Source organism: Sparus aurata, chromosome 12, assembly GCF_900880675.1.
Source record: "Sparus aurata chromosome 12, fSpaAur1.1, whole genome shotgun sequence".
Lineage (NCBI taxonomy): Eukaryota > Metazoa > Chordata > Actinopteri > Spariformes > Sparidae > Sparus > Sparus aurata.
Genome location: NC_044198.1, coordinates 26,313,816 through 26,334,150, shown reverse-complemented (window position 1 = coordinate 26,334,150; position 20,335 = coordinate 26,313,816). Strand labels below are relative to the sequence as shown.

The 20,335-nt window shown below is 42.7% G+C and overlaps 2 protein-coding genes across 3 annotated transcripts in view; both read left to right on the top strand.

The window, feature by feature from the left end:
- ttc28 (tetratricopeptide repeat domain 28) overlaps nt 1–20,335 on the top strand; it is a 134,507-nt gene that overhangs the window by 12,132 nt on the left and 102,040 nt on the right. The window lies entirely within an intron of this gene.
- LOC115592822 (tripartite motif-containing protein 16-like) lies at nt 16,141–19,442 on the top strand. The gene is made up of 2 exons (XM_030435989.1): nt 16,141–17,614; nt 17,696–19,442. The coding sequence occupies exons 1-2, from the start codon at nt 16,206–16,208 to the stop codon at nt 17,877–17,879; spliced, it is 1,593 nt and encodes a 530-aa protein (XP_030291849.1). The 5' UTR covers nt 16,141–16,205; the 3' UTR covers nt 17,880–19,442.

Here is a 20,335-nt window from a genome sequence, read left to right as displayed (position 1 = left end):
TTTAAAGGTGCAGAAAGTGATTCTGGAGAATGTGTGGAGTCTCGTTCCCGGGTGGTTAATTACAGATGCGTTGAGTTTCCCAGGTTGTCAAATATTGACAGTTTTTATGACACAATTTACGATCTCACGTGCTGCGCTTTTATAGATTTAACAGATTTTATAACAGTTATAGATGTTTTTTGCCACTTTCAGGCAGCAGAAACACAACGTTGAAGTGTTGGCGGTGCGTGTTTCTGCAAACCTCTCTGGAAGTGTTGAAACTTTTCAATCTGACGCTCTGCTGATGGTCCGGTTAGGTAAAGGAACAAACACCTCTTGGTTAGGATTAGAAAAACTGGGAAATCATGCTGATTCCTCTACAGAAATGTGTTCAGAGTATCCAGTTATTTTCGCGCTTCTAAATGTTGAAACACAGTCCTGAACAGTGGTCTCTGGCTTGGTTGCTCCTCTTCCTCCAGACGATTGAAGTGTTGATATAATATTCATTAAATCTCTTCAGGTTTCGTTTTCTTGGGAGTTAAAGTTGCTATTTTCTCTAATTCCTGGAGAGAACACGTGGAAAGAGTCTCTCATGAGAACCAAATATACTGACATCAACTTGTGGATTTCTCTGGTTTGAACATTGTTTGAATGATTCACTAAAATAAAAGCAAACAACTCAACAAAAGTCGGTCTGACTAAAGACGGACTCATCAAGAGAATATTCCTAAAATCAGGGCTGCGGCTGATGACATTTTCATTCTTGGTTGGGTGTTTTGTCAATAAAATGTCAGAAAATGCTGAAAAATATCGATCAAAACCTACAACATCGTCTTCAAAATGTCTTGTTTTATCCACAACGCCAAAGATACTCTGTTTACTGTCACAGAAGAGGAAAGAAATCAGAAAAATATTCACAGTTAAGATGCTGGAATCAAAGAATTCTGATTTTTTTTATCTTTAAAAATGACTCAGACCGAATAATAGGCGAATAATTTCACAGCTGACAGTTATCTCTGGCCTGAAAATGAAAAGTTTGTCACAGTGTTTGGTTTCTGATAATCCAGAAACTTCACTTTAAACAGTTTTCAGTGTAAATACTTTCTACAGAAGTAAACTTCCCTGTGAAACGTCACGAGAAGCATCAAACCAGAACCTTCAGACGCGACATCCAGAGGTTTCTCGTGTAACTTCTCGGACTGACCCTTTACACAGGTGGTTGTAACTAAATCTCCTGCAGTCCTGAAGCGTTCCTGAGCGCTGTGCTCTGCTAGTCGTCGCTGTAATCAGATGATCAGATCGACTCTGGGCTCTGAAGCAGCAGCAGCAGCAGCAGCCAGATGGCGGCCAGCTACGCCTGTTTACGCAGAAGGCCGCGGAGGCTTCCCTGTCATTAACAGACTGCTCTGCGACCGCACGCTGCAAGAATATTACCCACGTACGAGCAGAGAGAGCGGAGAAGGACCCGCGCACTGAAAACAGGAAGGTTTCCCCACATGACACGGTTTATTATTATCTGATCCGACCGAGGGAGACGACTCGTGTGTCCCGGGTTCCTCCCCCCGCTGTCGTGACGTCACCCGTCGGACTGTGACGGAGATGTTCTCTGCCGTGTTCGTGCCAGATCTGAAGTCGTGTGGTGGAGAACTCGGGCCGGGTCAGCGGGGTAATCCAGGACTTAGTGCGGACCATGTGAGGGGGGTGATTGAAGTCTCCAGCAGGGAGAGATTTCACCGCCCGAGCTGAAAAACGCTTCACGTACACGACACGACGCTGCTCTCAGACCTGTGAGCTGACGTCACATGTTGTGCTTCATTCCAAGCCGAGTAATCACCCATTAATTATTCATTTACAGCTTGGATACCACGTATACACTTAATATATGTATCATAGCGTGCTCGCCTGAATAATCACTCCAGCCGACCTGATGTGAACTAAAGTAAAGACCCTCCAGGCTGCAGCAGTCAGAGGAAACATCGTCTCATCTTATCAGCTCCACAGAAACAACTTGTTTATTCAGTAACTGAGAACATAAATATCCCTGAGTTTGTATTATCACCTCATTAATACTGTATTTATTCACTTTACTTACTGACATATTGAAGTGGGAGGGACTGAGATGTGAGGAAAGGAGGCGAGGATGTACAACCTGAGAAATAAGATGAGGGGAAGTGTACGTTTACTCCGTGCTCGATTAAAATCAGATTTTAAAAGGTAACAGACTCAAATCATGAACTAACTAGAGGGTCTTTACTTGAGTTCACATCAGGTCAGCTGAAGTGATGATTCAGGCGAGCATGATATTATAAATATATTGCGTTTATATGTGGACTCCAAGCTGTAGATGAATAATTAACGGATGTTCTCTTGGGTTTGCTTTCCTTCTTCACACTCACCTGACCAGAATAACTTCCCTGAACTCCGTCACTGGATTTTAATGAGGATCTTTCTCTTCTGATTTAGATATCTACAGACTGCTCCTTTAAAGTAACACTGAGGTCGTTTTTTAATCATCTTGTGGCAATTTAAAGACGTGTGCTTGGTGTTTACCACCTGCACCGCTTCAGGACATGTAAACTGAAAGCGTTACTGAAAGTTTGATGTTTTTAAATAACCGTTTGTCCGACTCACTGAGGGAAAAACAACCTTCTGTACGTCCTCGCTCGCTCGCATCTCCTCCAGCCGACCTCGTCTCCGTCCTCACATCGATTTTCTGGCTCACAGTCGAGACGAGGAGGCGCAGAGCAGAGAGCTGAGAGGAGCCTCCCGTGTCCTGTAAAAGTTAAAGGATGAGAGGAAACCATTGATTTGTTTTTTTTGCTGCAGCCACTAGAGAGCAGCACCGACGTGTTGGGGAAACCAGCCGGTCACAATCTCAGAGAGCTCCAGCACAGCTTCCCCTTTGTTCCGGCCCGTCAGCAGCCCTCTCGTGACCCGCATCACATGAGGCTCTGCAAGCTCGCAAACATGCACCATTTAGTAATCCAGCCGGGACTAATAGGCTTCACATAGCTCCACAGATAAGTGCAATAATCACTCCACCTTCTTCTTCTTCCCTTCCTCTCTTTATCGCTCTCATTAACAGCAGCTTCTCAGCTTCTCGTCTGTAAAGTAGACGTGATAACATGTTTGCAAAGAGAAGGAAAAAGTGCACATCAGCAGCACACGGCCACCCTCACACCGCCTCCCGCCCGCAGAGCCTAATGAGTTAGAGGAGTGGGCCTAATTGTCTGGCATTAATCGGAGATGTGCTCCTCCTCGTTCACCGCTGTAAGACATCTGCCCGGGCACAGCCAGAACCGGCCCGGCTCTGCTGTCTCAGCAGCCATCCTGTGATGCTGCTGGAGTGTTTTTCTCTCCGTTCTTTATCCTCCTCCTCTGAGCTCGTCTCTCACAGCCGGGTGCCTCGGCTGTCTGGAGCAAAGAGAATTGCAGAGGAAGGAGAAAGATAAGAGCGGTGGGAGATAATGAAGGAGTGACTGGGTCGGACTCCAAGACGTGGTGGTGCGACTGCCATCAGAGAGGAGTGGATGTCACAGAAGAAGGATTTAGGTCTCCACTCATGATAAACCCAGTTAGAGCAACAACTGAGTGGTCTGAGCAGCTGGTGGTAGAATTTAAAAGGTTAAGTCGTTGTGTCGAACATTTCTGGTGAGATCTCTGAAGTCCGAAGGGGCCAAAACACAAGTAGTCTGAATCCTGAAAGGTCCAAACTTTACGCTGTGAACGTCCACAGTTTCAGATTCCTGGTGTTGAATATATTTCTTGCACTTTCTTCCTTTTACCCACAAATAAAGCAGATTAAACAGCCCATCATCATCGTGAAAACGGCTGTTTCTGACCTTTATATCTACGTTTTATCATTAGATGACGACCTCTAGTGGCTGGAGGAATTATCAGGGGGAGCAAAGGAGGCATTCAGGTGTCGTAGTGAACACAGAAGGAGTTTGTGTTGGACTGTTAATCAGGAGCTGCAATAAAAGAGTTTGATTATAGATTAATCTGCTGGTTATTTTCATTGTTTCGTCCTTGTTGAGTCCAAAGTGACGTCTTCAAATGTTCTTCTTTTGTCCAACAAACAGTCCAAAACCCCCCAAAGTCCTCACGTTTAAGAAGCTGGAACCAGCAAATAACTGGAAGGAACAAAAAAAGATGGCAGCTCATTTTCTGCTGCTGGATGACAGAACAAAGATTCATCCTCTGGGGAACATGAGTGTCAGTTTCAGTCGGGACCAAAGTGATGAAAGTGTTCGATTCCCTCAAAAAATATAGATGTAGATAATAACCAGAACCATCCTCCAGCTGTGTTTGGACCCTGGCGGCTGTTTATACCGTCGCTCCACGCTTCTCTTCGGGAGCCGTCGTCCTCGCCGTGGGTTCTGGGACTTCTGGGTTCCGTCTCAGTATCTGGATCAGAGCAGCCTCGCAGTAACAGAGCTGCGAAAGAAAAACAGAAAGGAGAGCGGGGAGGTAAACAGCAGCGGGAGCGACTCACTAATAACGGGCTGCGCGTTGCTATTTCCAGACGGGAGGGTTGAGGTTAATGAACAATCACATATTTGGGACTCCTGTGATGTCTGTGGAGGCGGGCCGGGTCGGGCCTGAGCTTCAAAGAGAACACTTTTTTTTGAGGGGGAATGTGATGGGAGTGAGTGTAACACGAGCACGGTTCACATCCGGGCTCGTGGCCTCCTTTTTAACGAGGTGTACTTAAAATAATGAAACTGCGGCATAAATCAGATCCGTCGACCGGTCTGAGTCATCAACCGGGCTCTTTATCAGAACATCGAGATTGAAGTGTTGTTGGCGTGATCGTTCAGACTGATTAAGAGGTCATTATTACTCTGATCCGTTCTGCCTCATCCGTTTGAATGTGAATTCAGGTCACTGCTGTGATAGAGCTTCATGCTCAGAGGCTGCGTTCAGACTACCGGCCAAAAATGTTGTTTTTTTGGCAGATCCAGATTGATTTTGTGAAGTCTGGGCCGGACTGAACCACATGGAACCTGATCCAAACCACAGCTGGGATTGTTGATTTAAATCAGATATCTACAGGCAGATAAAGAGAGATAAAGAAACACTTCTCTTCACCTGTGTTTTCTACAGATGAAGTGAAATGTTGGTATGTTTTCGGGGGCGTCTGTAGCTCAGGAGGTCGAGAAGGTCGTCTTGTACTTGGAAGGACGTTGGTTCAAATCCCCAGCTCCCCCAGCTGCATGTCAAAGTGTCCTTGAGCAAGATACTGAACCCCAAATTGCTCCTGATGAGCCATCAGTGTGTGAGAAAATGCTAGAAATGCTTCGGTCCATTTAACATCCATCCATTTTTCTTTAAGGGTTGAAGGAGTTTTGTTCTCTGCAGGTGTGTCACGGAAAACAGACGACACTCCGACTCACGAGACGCTCTTCATCATGTCGCTCTTCTTACTTGTTGACACGATCGCCGCAGTGTAAAAGAAAGAGCTTATATCCGGTGCTAGCATCTCTGCACGGCTGTACTTTGAATGCACGTGCTAACATCTGCTGCCTTTTGTACATTTTTTATCATCCCACCATCATCGCTGGAGAATATTTTTAATTCTAATATGAAACTGAGAGCAGCAGGATTCACAGAAAAAGAGTTTAAACCAGAAACTTTTGGAGACGACGTTGAGTTAATTCTCGTTTTTTATATCTGGGTCAAGTTTGAACAGAAATGAGTCTCGCTGTTTTCCTCTCCGGTTTGCCTCCTCATCAGGGCGGTCGGCAGCCGCTCGCGTCGCCATGACTTGTTGCAGCGGTGCGGCCCGTCACCATGGCAACAATGGATCAAATTATGGATTATCTTTTCTCTTTTGTGGAATTGTTCTCAGGGTTTAGAGGCTCAGATGTGTGTGTTTGTGTGTGATGACAGAGAACGAGGGTCTGAGGAGAATCAGCTGAAACATGAAATTCAAAATGGTGGATCTCGGGCTTATTCGCCTCCCAGAGGAGACGCTTCTTCAGCCCGGCTTTAAAAAATCTAATTGGCTTTTACAGAGTTCTTCTTTTGTTGTTGTTGTTCCTGTTTCAGATTTATTTCTTTTGCACTGACGTCCTCTGAACTAGAAACACACCACACCAAGAGATTTATGTTATCGTTGCCAAGTTCAATTGTTCTTCTTTTCTGTTTTGTCTGCCGGTTTTGGTGGAATGCTCTAAAAACTACAACATGAGCATCAACAGATGTCAGTATGAGTTCTGTTGGCTGTAGGATTACATGTAACCTCGGTGTATGAACAGACAGCGTTCACTTGGTTTCATCGTCGTCATTTTACAGTTATAAATCTCACAAAGACACAAAACGATTCAGCATCTCATCAACATGCATCCTGCAAACCGCTGAGTTTAATAAAAAGTATGAAATAGTATTAAATATAGGTTTGATCGGGTGTTTTGACGCAAGGCGATGAAAATGTTTGTCCACCACAATCAACAGCAAATGACGGTTTCTTGTCACATCATATATTTAAAATGTTTTTTGAGTTAAAGTGCAGAACAAATCAAAATGAGCCTCCAGGATCCAGAGAAAAATGACTTTCTATGTGAAATACACATTATTATTTTATGTTATTAGATGGTAGTCTTGTCATGTGATTCTCAACCTCGGGGTCATTAGACGATCAATGAGAGAAGAAGAAGGAAAAAACAAAGCTCTGATTCACACATTTCTATAAATATTTTAGTTTTTCAAGTTTTTTTTAATAACGGATGGATTTCTTTGCTGTTTGAAAGGTTATTAAAACAGTCACGGGTTTAATCTTGAACAAACTGCATGTTTTCAGCTGATCACATGATTATTTTTGAATGTCCAACCTGTAAACTTTAGTGGAGTCGAAGTATAAAATAGCAAAATTTAAATACGTGGTTACTTTCCACCACTGCTGATGTAATTTGTCGGAGTCAGAGTGAACTTCCTCCTTGTTCAAAGATCTTTTCTCATGCAGTCATGAATCTTTTTGTTCTGACGATTTAACCGGCAGAGTTTCATCCTGATCCGAGCCGTCGACGAGCTCCGTCTGTGAGTTTATGGTAACGATGAATAGACAATCCAAAGCCGCTCACAATCCAAAGTCAACCAATGTGTAAAACCCCAGTGAAAGCTCTGCCTACCATTAAACCAAACACAATTACAGGCTCATCTGTTTGGCAGCGGCCCAGTGATGCCGTGCCAGGCTGCCGGGCTGGCCAAACCTCCACCAGGCATATGTGCCACCAACTGTCTGTCTGAGCTCAGAGTATCAATATCAACAGCCAGAGAATCATCACCTGGTCGACGAGAGTCTGTTTATTCTTCACGTTAACGCGACCGTGTTGCAGTCTTCTGTAGCCGGCGGAGGATTAATGAACGCAGCACTCAGCAGTTTCACAATCAGATCGGGTTAATTCTCCTCTTGTATGTTCGGCTTATCTTTAACCCGCAAAAACCAAATTATATATTCATGGTTTTTAAGTGAAACTCTTCAAAAGCTGCATGTGCCCACTGAAGATACAGACTCAAATGTGCAGCTCTCACATGTTCAGCTCGTTCACAGCATGTCTGCTGATTACAGAGAATTCACTCCGGGAGGATTCATTTTATAATCTCTCATCTGAATGATTGTTTCATTTTCTTGTACTGGGTTTTATTTAAATTATCTTGTTTTATCTTTTTCATGTATGTTTCTGTGTTAAAATATATATATTTATATATACATACACGCACTGGAGTCTTATCTTTAGTAATGTCATTATTCAACCCACTCAGCGGAATACATGTCGGCATCGTATGTTTCTGCAAACCACAGATCTGCTGGAACTTTGAATTTGACATTTTATATTTTTTTATGTTGCAACGTTACTTTTCTTTACGTTAAACGTTCAGTTCTAACAAAGCTGTGCCACTTCAACGCATGTTTTTGCTAGTGCTGTTGTCACAAATGTCCTGACGCCTCATGAAAAATATCCAGTGGTTTCACGCTTACTAATGCTGCAACACAGTCTTGAACAGTGGTCTCTGGCTTGGCAGCAGTCTCATTGGGGTTAGCGTTGGCAAATGTGATTTTTTTGTTTTGTTTTTCCCTGTTTCTCTTGCCACAAACACAGATGTTAAACTATCCTGACATCTCGTGGAAAATCTCCAGTGGTTTCACGCTTACAAGTGTTGACAACCTGTCTCAACCAGTGGTCTCTGGCAGCAAGGATTGGAAAAATGTCTAATTTTGGTTCCCCTGTTTCTGTGACCATAAACACAGCTGTAAACTGTCCCGAAATCTTGTCAAAAATGTTCAGTGGTTTCACACTTACTAATGTTGAAACACTTTCTCCAACAGTGGTCTCTTGCAGCTATCTTGAGAGGAAAAGGAAAAGAACATGTATTGGTGAAAGTTGTTCTGTCGTCATAAACACAACTGTGATTTGTCCTGATGTGACGTTGAGACTATCCAGTGGTTTAATGCTTACTAATGCTGATGATGTCTTGAACAGTGGTCTCTGGCTTGGCAGCAGTCTCATTGGGGTTGGCGTTGGAAAATGTGATTTTTTGGGGGGAGTTTTCCCTGCTTCTGTTGCCAGAAAATAGAGATAAAAATGTATTGACATCTCGTGAAAAATCTCCAGTGATTTCATGCTTACAATTGTTAAAATCCTGTCTCAATCAGTGGTCTCTTGTTTGGCAGCCATTTAATTAGAAAAAGGTTTAGGAGAAGATCACATTTTGTTTTCCCTGTTTTTTGTTGCCACAAACACAGTTGTGCATGTTGAATATGTTCAGTGGTTTCATGTTTACTGATTCTTCAACATAGTCCTGAACAGTGGTCTCTGGCTTGGCAGCAGTCTTATTGGGGTTAGCATTGGAAAATGTGATTTTTTTTGTTTTGTTTTTCCCTGTTTTTGATGTCACAAACATAGATGTAAAAATTTCCTTACATCTCATGAAAAATCTCCAGTAGTTTCACGCTTACAAGTGTTGACATCGATCAGTGGTCTCATGTTTGGCAGCCATTTTATTAGAAAAAGGTTTAAGAGAAGATCATGTTTCGGTTTCCTTGTTTTCTGTTGCCACAAACACGGTTGTGCAAGTTGAATATATTCAGTGGTTTCATGTTTACTAATGCTTCAACAGTGTCTTGAACAGTGGTCTCTTGCTTGGATGATGTCTCATTAGGGTTAGGATTGGGAAAATATCTCATTTTGGTTCCCCTGTTTCTGTCACCATAAATACGGCTGTAGATTGTCCCGAAAAATGTTCAGTGGTTTCACACTTACTAATGTTGAAACACTTTCTCAAACAGTGGTGTCTTGGCAGCTGTCTTGTTAGGATAAGGAAATGATCATGTATTGGTTAACGTTGTTCTGTCGCCACAAACACGGCTCTAAATTGTCCTGACGTGACGTTGAAACTATCCAGTGGTTTCATGCTCACTAATGCTTCAACAGTGTCTTGAACAGTGGTCTCTTACTTGGCAGCAGTCTCATTAGGATTAGGATTGAGGAAATATTTTTGGTTCCCTTCGTTTCTGTCACCATAAACACAGCTGTAAATTGTCCCGAAGTCTTGTCAAAATTGTTCAATGGTTTCACGCTTCCTAATGTTGGAACACTTTCTCCAACAGTGGTCTCTTGGCAGCTGTCTTGTTAGGATAAGGAAACGTTCATGTATTGGTTAACGTTGTTCTGTCGGCTCATCTGTTTCTGTCGCAGGGAACACAGCTGGAAAGTGTGATTATTATCCAGTAGTTTCACGCTAACAAACGCTGACACTCCGTCTCAAACAGCGGTCTCTCGCTTGGCAGCCATCACACCTGGTTGCCGCTTCAGCAATCATCTCGTCCTCCTTATCTATCTCATATACATGTAATATGGACGTGATACGACACCTATTATAGAAATGTTAATATTAGGGGTTTCACAATCTACTTGTGCTGCAGTAACTGTGAATTATTGATATCATGTTAATAAAACCTGATGATAATAAAGTGTAAATAATTTAGTGCTTCTTAAATCATTTCCGTTTCTTTCCCTTCTCGCTTTGTCATAGAAAGTGGCAGTAACGCACCTTAAGGCTGGTTGTGCACTTTATCTGACATTTATAGAACAAACTTATAATTAATCAATCAAGAAAACCATCTGAAGATGGATTAGTAATAACAAATAATCCTTTATGCAGCCTTAGATTGAGGCAAAAATGTATTTTAGTCAATAATAAGAGAATATCCTGAGATTTTTCCATGTAATAACATCTAGAAACAATAATTCATCAACAGAAAGCGATTTGACAATAATTTGCTGGTTGAATAAAGTCACTTAACTGCAGAAATGCCAAATATAATTCCAGCTTCTCTAATATGAAGATTTGCTTCTTTGCTGTCTTTGATTCATATCACAGTAAACTGAACTTTTTGGGTTTTAGACGGTTGATCAGACAAAACGAGACGTATGAAGTCGTCAACCTGAGCTCCAGGAAACTGTGCGTCTTTTTAAAATACAGGACAAAAGAACAAACGTAAGTGAGAAATATTAATAGACAATTAGCTGATGAGAGTATTTTCAGCCCCGGTGTTTTTAATAGGACTGAATCTTTGTGCCGTCAGTAATCTGCCGTTAATTGCCAGATAACAACCTTCTCACCAGAGGTGTGAATTTCCCCGACGTGTTTCTCGGCACCTCGTCGTCTCTGACGCTCTGCTGCTGTTAGAGCCCAGCGAGCCTGATGTCAGCCGGCTTAATGTGACCTTCACATGAGTCCAGAGGAACCAGAGCGGGCCTGGTGTACAGAACCACACCACACACGCCTGTCAGGTTAATATCAGCGAGGCTTCCTGGGTGTGTGTGTGTGTGTGTGTGTGTCTTTGTGTTAAAGAGCGTAATGTGCACAATTTAATACAACCTTGCCATAAGGCACGAACGGATCAAATTAGCTATTAGTTAGAGCAGGAAGTGTAGCGTGGAAACATAAACAGACCAGGCAACACATCCACACCATTACACACACACACATACAGCACACACACACACACACACACACATGTACAGCACACACACACACACATACACACACACATACACACACACTGACCTCTCTTATCTTTTTTTCATTGACTACACGCCGTAATTTATTTTCTCCTGGACACATACACGCCTGGACAGTGTTAGTATGTTATTTTAAAATGATTTTCAGCCCCTCACAGCGCTGTAATTATCGTGTGTGTGACTGTGAGTGTGTGTGTGTGTGTGTGTGTGTCTGGCCACTGGTGCACAGGATCAATATGATGTGTGTGGGGTGATAACACTGATGTTGTTGACTCCAGAATGACCCGTGTATGATGAGACTCAAACATTTAAAGGACAATTATCTGATGACATCCACACCATTGCACAAACACACACACACACACACACACACACACACACACACACACACACACAACACACACACACATACACACACACACCCACACACACACACAATAACTCGATTCTTCCTCTGTATTTCTGGTTGTAACACTGTCCGTTAGGTAATTAGCGCCGCTAAGTGTTTAGCTCACTGGCTAGCTGAGGTAGCTTGCCAACAGTTCATCGTGTGTTTGTCTTGTCGTTAAACACACCAGAAAATTATATTTACTGTTTGTGAACTATACAAATGCTTGTTGACTTTGCGTCTTGCTGGCACTATGTTAGCTCTCTGGCTACTAGCTGAGCCGAACAGTTCAGTCGTTGAGTGGACAGCGCAGTCGCCAGAAGAAAATGGTAACCATTAACCAGGAGACATGTACATTTGTACGTGTCACACCTCCAATATTGGTACATTAGGTGTCCTGACATGTTGTGATTATCTTACTTTCATATCCAGAGGTAGAGGTGGTGTTGGAGGAGGAAACCAGGTATTTAAAGCTAAAAGTTTATCTTTTCCGAATACTAACAGTGGATTTTGTGCCTAAATCTAAACCAGACGATAAGAACAGCGTCGTCACAACATAAAGTTTCATCATATATGTGGCTTTGCAGAAATGTACATTACACAGTAGCACACAGATGTCAGATGTCAGTTGGAAATACGTAGTCTGGGGAGTGTTTACTAATCTGGAAGACGTTGGCGAGAAGTCGATCACATGCTGATGTCTCGCCAACGTCTGCCCGGAGAGTAAACGCTCCCCCGTACATATAAAACATGAAAATATAAATTAAAGGTTGTTCTTTCTTTCTTCGTCAATGATTATCTCGTCGGCTGTTATCACAACTACACACTTCAGATACAGTACATGTGAAGTGGAGATAACGTTATCTGAGTTATTGACCTGTGACGTTGCTGTAAGTGTAATAAAACTTCCAGCGAGAGAAAAATCATCAATGTAATCTGTGCAAAACCAAAGACGGAAAAACGTTTGAATCTGAAGTCCAAAAATATGTACATTTTTTAAAGGTACCCAACCTGAATATGGTGACAGATGATGTTGCAGACATTGTTTTTTTCACTCCCCTTACTTTCTTTGGCAGTTTTTACCCCTTAAAAAAACCCTAAATGTGCACATAAATGTATAATATTCAAATCATATACATCTAATTAATTCCAAATTTAAGGTGTAAAGCCTTGAAGAACATATTCTCTGTATAATCATGATTTTATGGCGTCTTCGTGCGTCAGAGCTGAAGTGCTGTTGAACATATCGGACCTTGAATCTTTAACCTGAGGGCTTTATTAGCCGATCACTGTTCAATACTGCCAGAGGTGCAGAGGTGCAGAGGTGCCTCCTCCCTCCTCCGTCCTCCCTGCTCTCACCCACACCTCCCGGGGAAGAGATCAATGTCAAAAGCTTTCGGATATGTTACCAAATCAATAAGAAAAAGATTCTAGCAGCACGAGTGTGTGTGTGCACAGATAAGTACCACAGACACACACACACACACACACACACACACACACACACACACACACACACACACACACACACAGCTGGACAGATCAGATAACCAAACAAAGCCCTCGTCTCCGTCCTGTTCGGTCACCTCACTGACCTCCTGTGATCCTCGTGCTCTCCAACAGCATCACGTGACCTCTGACCTCTCGACCTGCACTTGTGTGATTCACAGCCGACGATGTAGGAGGTTGTGTGTGTGTGTGTGTGTGTGTGTGTCAAGGTTCAACATTGATTTATGTTGTGTGTGATACAGAGCGAGGTCGAGGTATTTCTTCTCTTCCTTCTCTTTTTGTTCCTTTTCTGTCCCATTCATGTATTTTTCGTGGATACATATTGTAAATATTGACAAATGAAACGGAGACAAGCCGAGTTTTGATGTTGATTTGGAAAATTAATGTACAAAATCGTATAATGCTGCAACCCTGTTCTGCTGTGAAGCTCCAGAAATGTTTTGTGGACAATGAAAACGATGTTATTATGATACCAGTTGAAGAAAAATCTTGTCAAATTAATCTTTAATGGCATCCAGAAATCATCATCTTCTTCATCTTCATCATTCTTTTCCCTGTTTTTCTTCTACTTCATCTTTATTTTGATCTTCTTCTTCTTCTCGTCTTTCTCCTTCATCATCTTTTTTCTTCTTCTTCCCTTTAATCTTCTCCAGAAATGTTTTAGTGGAAGACAAAACTTCACCTGAGTTTCTATCAGCATGGAGGTGAGGAGATGATGAATATATATTTATTTTTAGGGGGAACTGCTCCTTTAATGGTTTTAAAGGAGAACAATATTTTGAGATGGTTATCAGGGAGTAGTCACTGGATCCATCAGTAGATCTAAACAGATCGGATAAAGAAAGTCAGTTCCAGCTGAACTGCTTTCTGCTCCATTTCACCTCTCAGTGACGACGACTGTCTGATAACTGTAACTTGTTTGAACTCTGATCTGAACAGCGAGTGTTTGTGCAGAGACACTGAACTTTGTTTCCTCATTTACAACCAACCCTCAAATAAAACCTGATCGCATGATTGTTCGTGTGTGTAGTTCAACCCTCACACGTCGGCCATCGCTCCTCTACAGACGAGGCCCCGCCCCTCCCCCATCCAGCTGCAGCCACATCATCTCTGATTGAAAAAAAAATCTCCTCCATCAAGGTTTTTTCTGCATCGCGGCGCAGCAGCTTTAACATTTATCAAAGATCTTTAACTAAAGCGTCCTCGTCGAGTGCCGGGAGGACAAAGCAGTGGATGCGACATACTTTGTGCATCTGATTCATTCGGCTCCACCTGCACTCGACAGCATGGAAAGGTCAAATGATTATTATGCTGCTGGGCTGATATGAAACTTCAGTGAGCGGTTAGTGGAGCTACGTGACCGAAAGATGAATAGTGAACGGATTAATCAAGTCTCACTTTTGATGGGTGTTAATTTTCTTTCAAAAAAAGGAAAAAACATCTCGATGGAGCACGGAAACCTTTCCTGAAAATACGTCGATGCAGACAGCTTGTGTTGTTCTTGGCGTGGAGGAAGGTCTCGATGCTTCTCTAACAAAACATGTTTTACAAAAGTGGATTGTTGGTAAACAAATGTGACCTCTTGGAGACACGGCCGCCCTCGTAGCCTCAGAAACAAAGACGCTGGTTTAGATCCTGAAACCAGGACGGAGCAGATAATCAGACTGAGGCTCAGACGAGGAAAGAGAAACAACAGCAGGTGAAATACCTGCTGTGGCTGCAGAGAAGAGAGAGCGGATTAGACGTCAGAGTGTGTGTGTGTGTGTGTGTGTGTGTGTGTGTGTGTGTGTGTGTGTGCGTGTATATGGGAGCAGAGATGAATGGTCTCATTTGTGCCGGGCGCCTGGAGGCCACACAGACTGATGTGTCGGTGCTGCTGCAGACTGTATCTCACACTCAGACCGTGTTCACACTAAATGCTGACAGATTTGAGGTAAACAGGTTCAGTTCACACAAACAGGTTCAGACAGTTTGGTGCCAGAACAACTGCAAAGTAGTTAAATATCTAAATGTCTTAATGTCCTCTAGAGCTGTCATCATCAGATTTCACGATAACGATGTTTTTACGATACCAGTCGAAGAAAATGTCATCAAATTAATCATTTATGGCATCCAGAAATCACCATGATCATCATCTTGTTCTTCTTTGTTGTCTTCTTCTTCTTCTTCTTCTTCTTCTTCTTCTTCTTCTTCTTCTGCTTCTTCTTCTTCTTCTCTGATTCATGGCGGGTGGTGACCAGCATTAAGATGCATCACCACTGCCTCCGATGACAAAGTGAGAACAGAAAAAAAAAAGAAACGATGTTAGAGGTGCTGGATTATCACACAGCATTATCGTGTGTTATTAACATGATATCATATATAATATTTGTTTTGTAACCGTGACGCTGATGGGGGCGTGGCTAATGCCGGTGACTGGAAAGTTGTGACATCACAACCTTATCACAGTCCTGACGGCTCGTCTGAAGGTTTGTGAACACCGGCTGTGTGCATCTCCTTGTGTGGATTGAGTGTTTTGATACTTTAACAGTATTTACACAGCTACACCTGCTTTATGGAAAGACAGGAAAAAATAGATCTCATTTTCAACAACATGGCAACTTTAAGATTTCACCCAGTGCCAAATTTTACACGTCCGACACTTTAGTTGACAACCAAATGATCCGTATCAGTGCTGCGCGAGTGTTTATTAAGCTGTGTCAGTTTGCTGTGCTTTTGGTTTGTGTGCGCTTCATCAGGACAGGAGAGCTGTTGAAAGGCTGGCTGACTTTGATGACAACAAGTCCTTCAAGTTAAACACGTTATTGATCAGCGCCGCTCAAAACCAGAAAAGAACAAGCAGCGGCCTTCTGTAGCAGAGTCAGTCATCGTGACTCTATAAAACACATCATCTTTTTTCTTTCTTCCCTTCGCATTGCGGTCTTTGTCACTTGAACAAACATAATGTTTGATTTCGCTTGTTTTGGGAGAACATTATAAACCCAGACGTACATCTTCAACATGCCGCCACAACTACAAACCATACAGGAGCTGATGATGCTGTCTGACTTCACCGAATGATAACAGTCTCTTCAGTCTCAACCAATGAACAAAAAGATCCCTCTTTACCACACACACACACACACACACACACACACACACACACACAATCATGTGATGCAGGTTTTATTTGAGGCTTGGTTGTAAATAAGGAAACGAAGTTCTGTGTCACTGCATAAACACACCCTGTTCAGATCAGAGCTCAGACTAGTTTCAGTTATCAGGAAGTGAAGCTCAGACAGTCGTTGTCACTGAGAGTTGAAATGGAGCAGAAATCAGTTCAGCTGGACCGAGAGACTTTCTCTTGTTCGATCTGTTTGGATCTACTGAAGGATCCGGTGACTACTCCCTGTGGACACAGCTACTGCAAGAACTGTATTAAAGACCACTGGGACACAGAGGATGAGAAGAGGATCTACAGCTGCCCTCAGTGCAGGAAGAGCTTCATACCGAGGCCTGAGCTGCTGAAAAACACCATGTTAGCAGCTTTAGTGGAGGAGCTGAAGAAGACTGGACTCCAAGCTGCTCCTGCTGATCTCTGCTATGCTGGACCTGAAGATGTGGCCTGTGATTTCTGCACTGGGAGGAAACTGAGAGCAGTTAAGTTCTGTCTGCAGTGTGTGGCCTCTTACTGTGAGAAACACCTGCAGCCTCATTATGAATCAGCTACATTTAAGAAACACAAGCTGGTGGAGCCGTCAGAGAAGCTCCAGGAGAACATCTGCTCTCGTCATGATGAGGTGATGAAGATGTTCTGCCGTACTGATCAGCAGTGTATCTGTTATCTCTGCTCTGTGGACGAACATAAAGGCCACGACACAGTGTCAGCTGCAGCAGAGAGGACTGAGAGGCAGAGAGAGCTGGAGGGGAGTCGACACAACATCCAGCAGAGAATCCAGGACAGAGAGGAAGATGTGAAGCTGCTTCAACAGGAGATGGAGGCCATCAATGGCTCTGCTGATAAAGCAGTGGAGCACAGTGAGAAGATCTTCACCCAGCTGATCCGTCTCATGGAGAAAAGACGCTCTGATGTGAAGCAGCAGGTCAGATCCCAGCAGGAAACTGAAGTGAGTCGAGTCAAAGAGCTTCAGGAGAAGCTGGAGCAGAAGATCACTGAGCTGAAGAGGAAAGACGCTGAGCTGAAGAAGCTGTCACACACAGAGGATCACAACCAGTTTCTACACAACTACCCCTCACTGTCAGCACTCAGTGAGTCTACACACTCATCCAGCATCAAGATCCGTCCTCTCAAGTACTTTGAGGATGTGACAGCAGCTGTGTCAGAGGTCAGAGACAAACTACAGGACGTCCTGAGAGAGACATGGACAAACATCTCACTGACAGTGACTGAAGTGGATGTTTTACTGTCACAACCAGAGAACATGACCAGAGCTGGATTCTTAAGATATTCATGTGAAATCACACTGGATCCAAACACAGCAGACGCATATCTGTTATTATCTGAGGGGAACAGAAAAGCAACATTCATGAGACAAAAACAGTTTTATTCTAAAAATCCAGCGAGATTCACTGACTGGGCTCAGGTCCTGAGTAGAGGGAGTCTGACTGGACGTTGTTACTGGGAGGTGGAGTGGAGAGGAGGAGTAGTTGGTGTAGCAGTCGCATACGAGAATATCATCAGAGCAGGGAGCTCAGATGAATGTATATTTGGATACAATGACAAATCTTGGAGGTTATATTGTTTTAAAGGCAGTTATAACTTTCATCACAACAAAGTCAAAACTCCCATCTCAGGTCCTCCGTCCTCCAGAGTTGGAGTGTACCTGGATCACAGTGCAGGTATTCTGTCCTTCTACAGCGTCTCTGACACCATGACTCTCCTCCACAGAGTCCAGACCACATTCACTCAGCCTCTCTATGCTGGAGTTGATGTTTTTGGTCAAGACGCCACTGCTGAGTTCATTAGAGTCAGATAGACAGAAGTCATGTCAGAGGAAACTCTACAGCTGAACACTTCATGTTCTCCTGCTCTGGTCCATTTTTAGATTTTGGTCCATTTTGCTTCTGTAACATGTTTTATTTCAGACGACTGGACAGAAAATGTCTTAAATACACATGTAGGTGTTTAATCAGATTTATCTTCAGACATTCAGTTAAATGTGTGCATATTTAATTGGATCACCTCATTTGCATATTTAAACATGAAACATCAGAAACATTGTAAAACAAACAATCACTGTGTTAACATAATTAATGAACTTGAGAAGAAATCACTTGAGCAGCTCTCACGGACTCTTAAATCTTCAGTTTTCTTCCTGTCATTATTCTGCAGGTTTGTACAGAGAGCGTTGTTCATGTATTGATCACAGTCTGATCTATAGAACACTTTAGTTCCAATAACATGGAGAATATTGATTGTTTTTATGGTTGTTGACAATATTTTCTGATTCATAGAGTGATAAAAAGAGATATCAAGAATCCCTCTGTAAAAACCTTTGACTCTAACATGTCGACAACATGAAACAAGAACTTTGAGCCTAATTTCATCCAACGTTCAGGGTTCTGTTCTGTTCTGGACGGTTCTGATGAGATTACACCTCATTTGAATATTTAAATGTACATTAACGATATGTTTGATGATGTTAATATCTCAGTAATCAACCGGGGAAGTTTGATGTGCTATCTGTTGGTTCCCGTGACCTGTGCTGTCTCCGCGGGACAGTGTGTTAAATTGTGTGTTTTTGTCTCCGTGTTTGTTGCTGATTGTTGTGGCGTTTCTTCACCTGTCAATCAAACATTCTGGGTGGGACTTTGACATCTTGTCAGTTGTCGTTCTGTAAATGTTGGAGTTCATCCAGCAGAACAAATGTAGTTGTTTTTGTTGACGTGGACGTTGGAACGAGGAACTGTGAGGTTTTATGAAATCATTGAACAGACTTTACTGATGGACGTGTGAACAATGCATCACATCAACCAGAGTTTAAAGTCCTGCGCTTAGCTATGCTATGCTATCTAAGCCTAGTTCAATGTTACCAGTCTTTGAAGAAAAGGTGCTGGTGGTTGCAGGAGAAGGTTGGGGTTCCAATGTTGAACAATGCTGTTCTCGCTGTGCAAAGTTTGATGATGATAAATATGTCGGTAATCATCTGGGGAACTTTGATGTGATATCTGTTGGTTCACGTGTGTTTTTGTCTTCGTGTTTGTTGCTGATTGTTGTGGCGTTTCTTCGCCTGTAAATCAAACATTCTGGGCGGTACTTTGACGTCTTGTCAGTTGTCGTTCTGTAAATGTTGGCGATCATCCAGCAGAACAAGTGTGGTTGTTTTTGTCCACGTGGACGTTGGAATGAGGAACTGTGAGGTTTTATAAAGTTTAACAATCACGATCATAATCAATAAGCAGAGCGTTGATTATCGTCTTGTACGTGTGTGAGAATTAAACAAACTGATTGTGTGGATGAGTTGAATTAGTTGATGAAATCATTGATCAGACTTTACTGATGGACGTGTGAACAAACTGAAGCTTTAAATCATGAATAAACAAACGTGAACAAAGTCTTTTCTCCTCGTCTTTATTCAGCGTCTCACACAGAGCTGACGGACAAAACATGAAACTAACATGAGAGAATGACGGAGGCAGTTCTCCTCCTGAAGCAGCACAAAGCTCACAGTTCATGTTGAGAGCAGCAGAGTCGCTCGGTCTCTGTCCTTTAGACTTCATGGATAAAACGGCTTCGTCACAGAGAAACGAGCAGAGTTTTCTGTCGCTTGTTGCTTTTTACGGCCAACATTTAGTTTGCTCTCTCAGTCAAAGACGAAACGGACAAAAAGCAACCTGTCTCCTTGATGCTGCCCTGATCCATCACACTGTTTTCTACTGTGAGCCGGCTGCAGCATGAATTAGACATACGTATGTACACATATATATATGTAGAAATATATGTGGCTCTTTTGAAGGTTTGTGAACACTGGCTGTGTGTATCTCCTTGTGTGGATTGAGTGTTTTGATACTTTAACAGTATTTATACAGCTACACCTGCTTTATGGAAAGAAAGGGAAAAAGAAACCTCATTTTCTACAACATGGCACCTTTAAGTTTTCACCCAGCACCAAGTTTGACATGTCCAACACTTGTAGTTATGTATAGATATGTAGTTGACAACCAGATGATGACAACCAGATGATCCGTATCAATGCTGCCCGACTGTTTATTAAGCTGTGTCAGTTTGCTGTGCATTTGGTTTGTGTGTGCTTCATCAGGACAGGAGAGCTGTTGAAAGGTCGGCTGACTTTGATGACAACAAGTCCTTCAAGTTAAACATGTTATTGACAAGCACCGTTCAAAACCACAACAAAACAAGCAGTGGCCTCCTGTAGCAGAGTCAGTCCTTGTGAATTTATAAGAAACACCTTGTTTCCTTCTTTGTTTCATG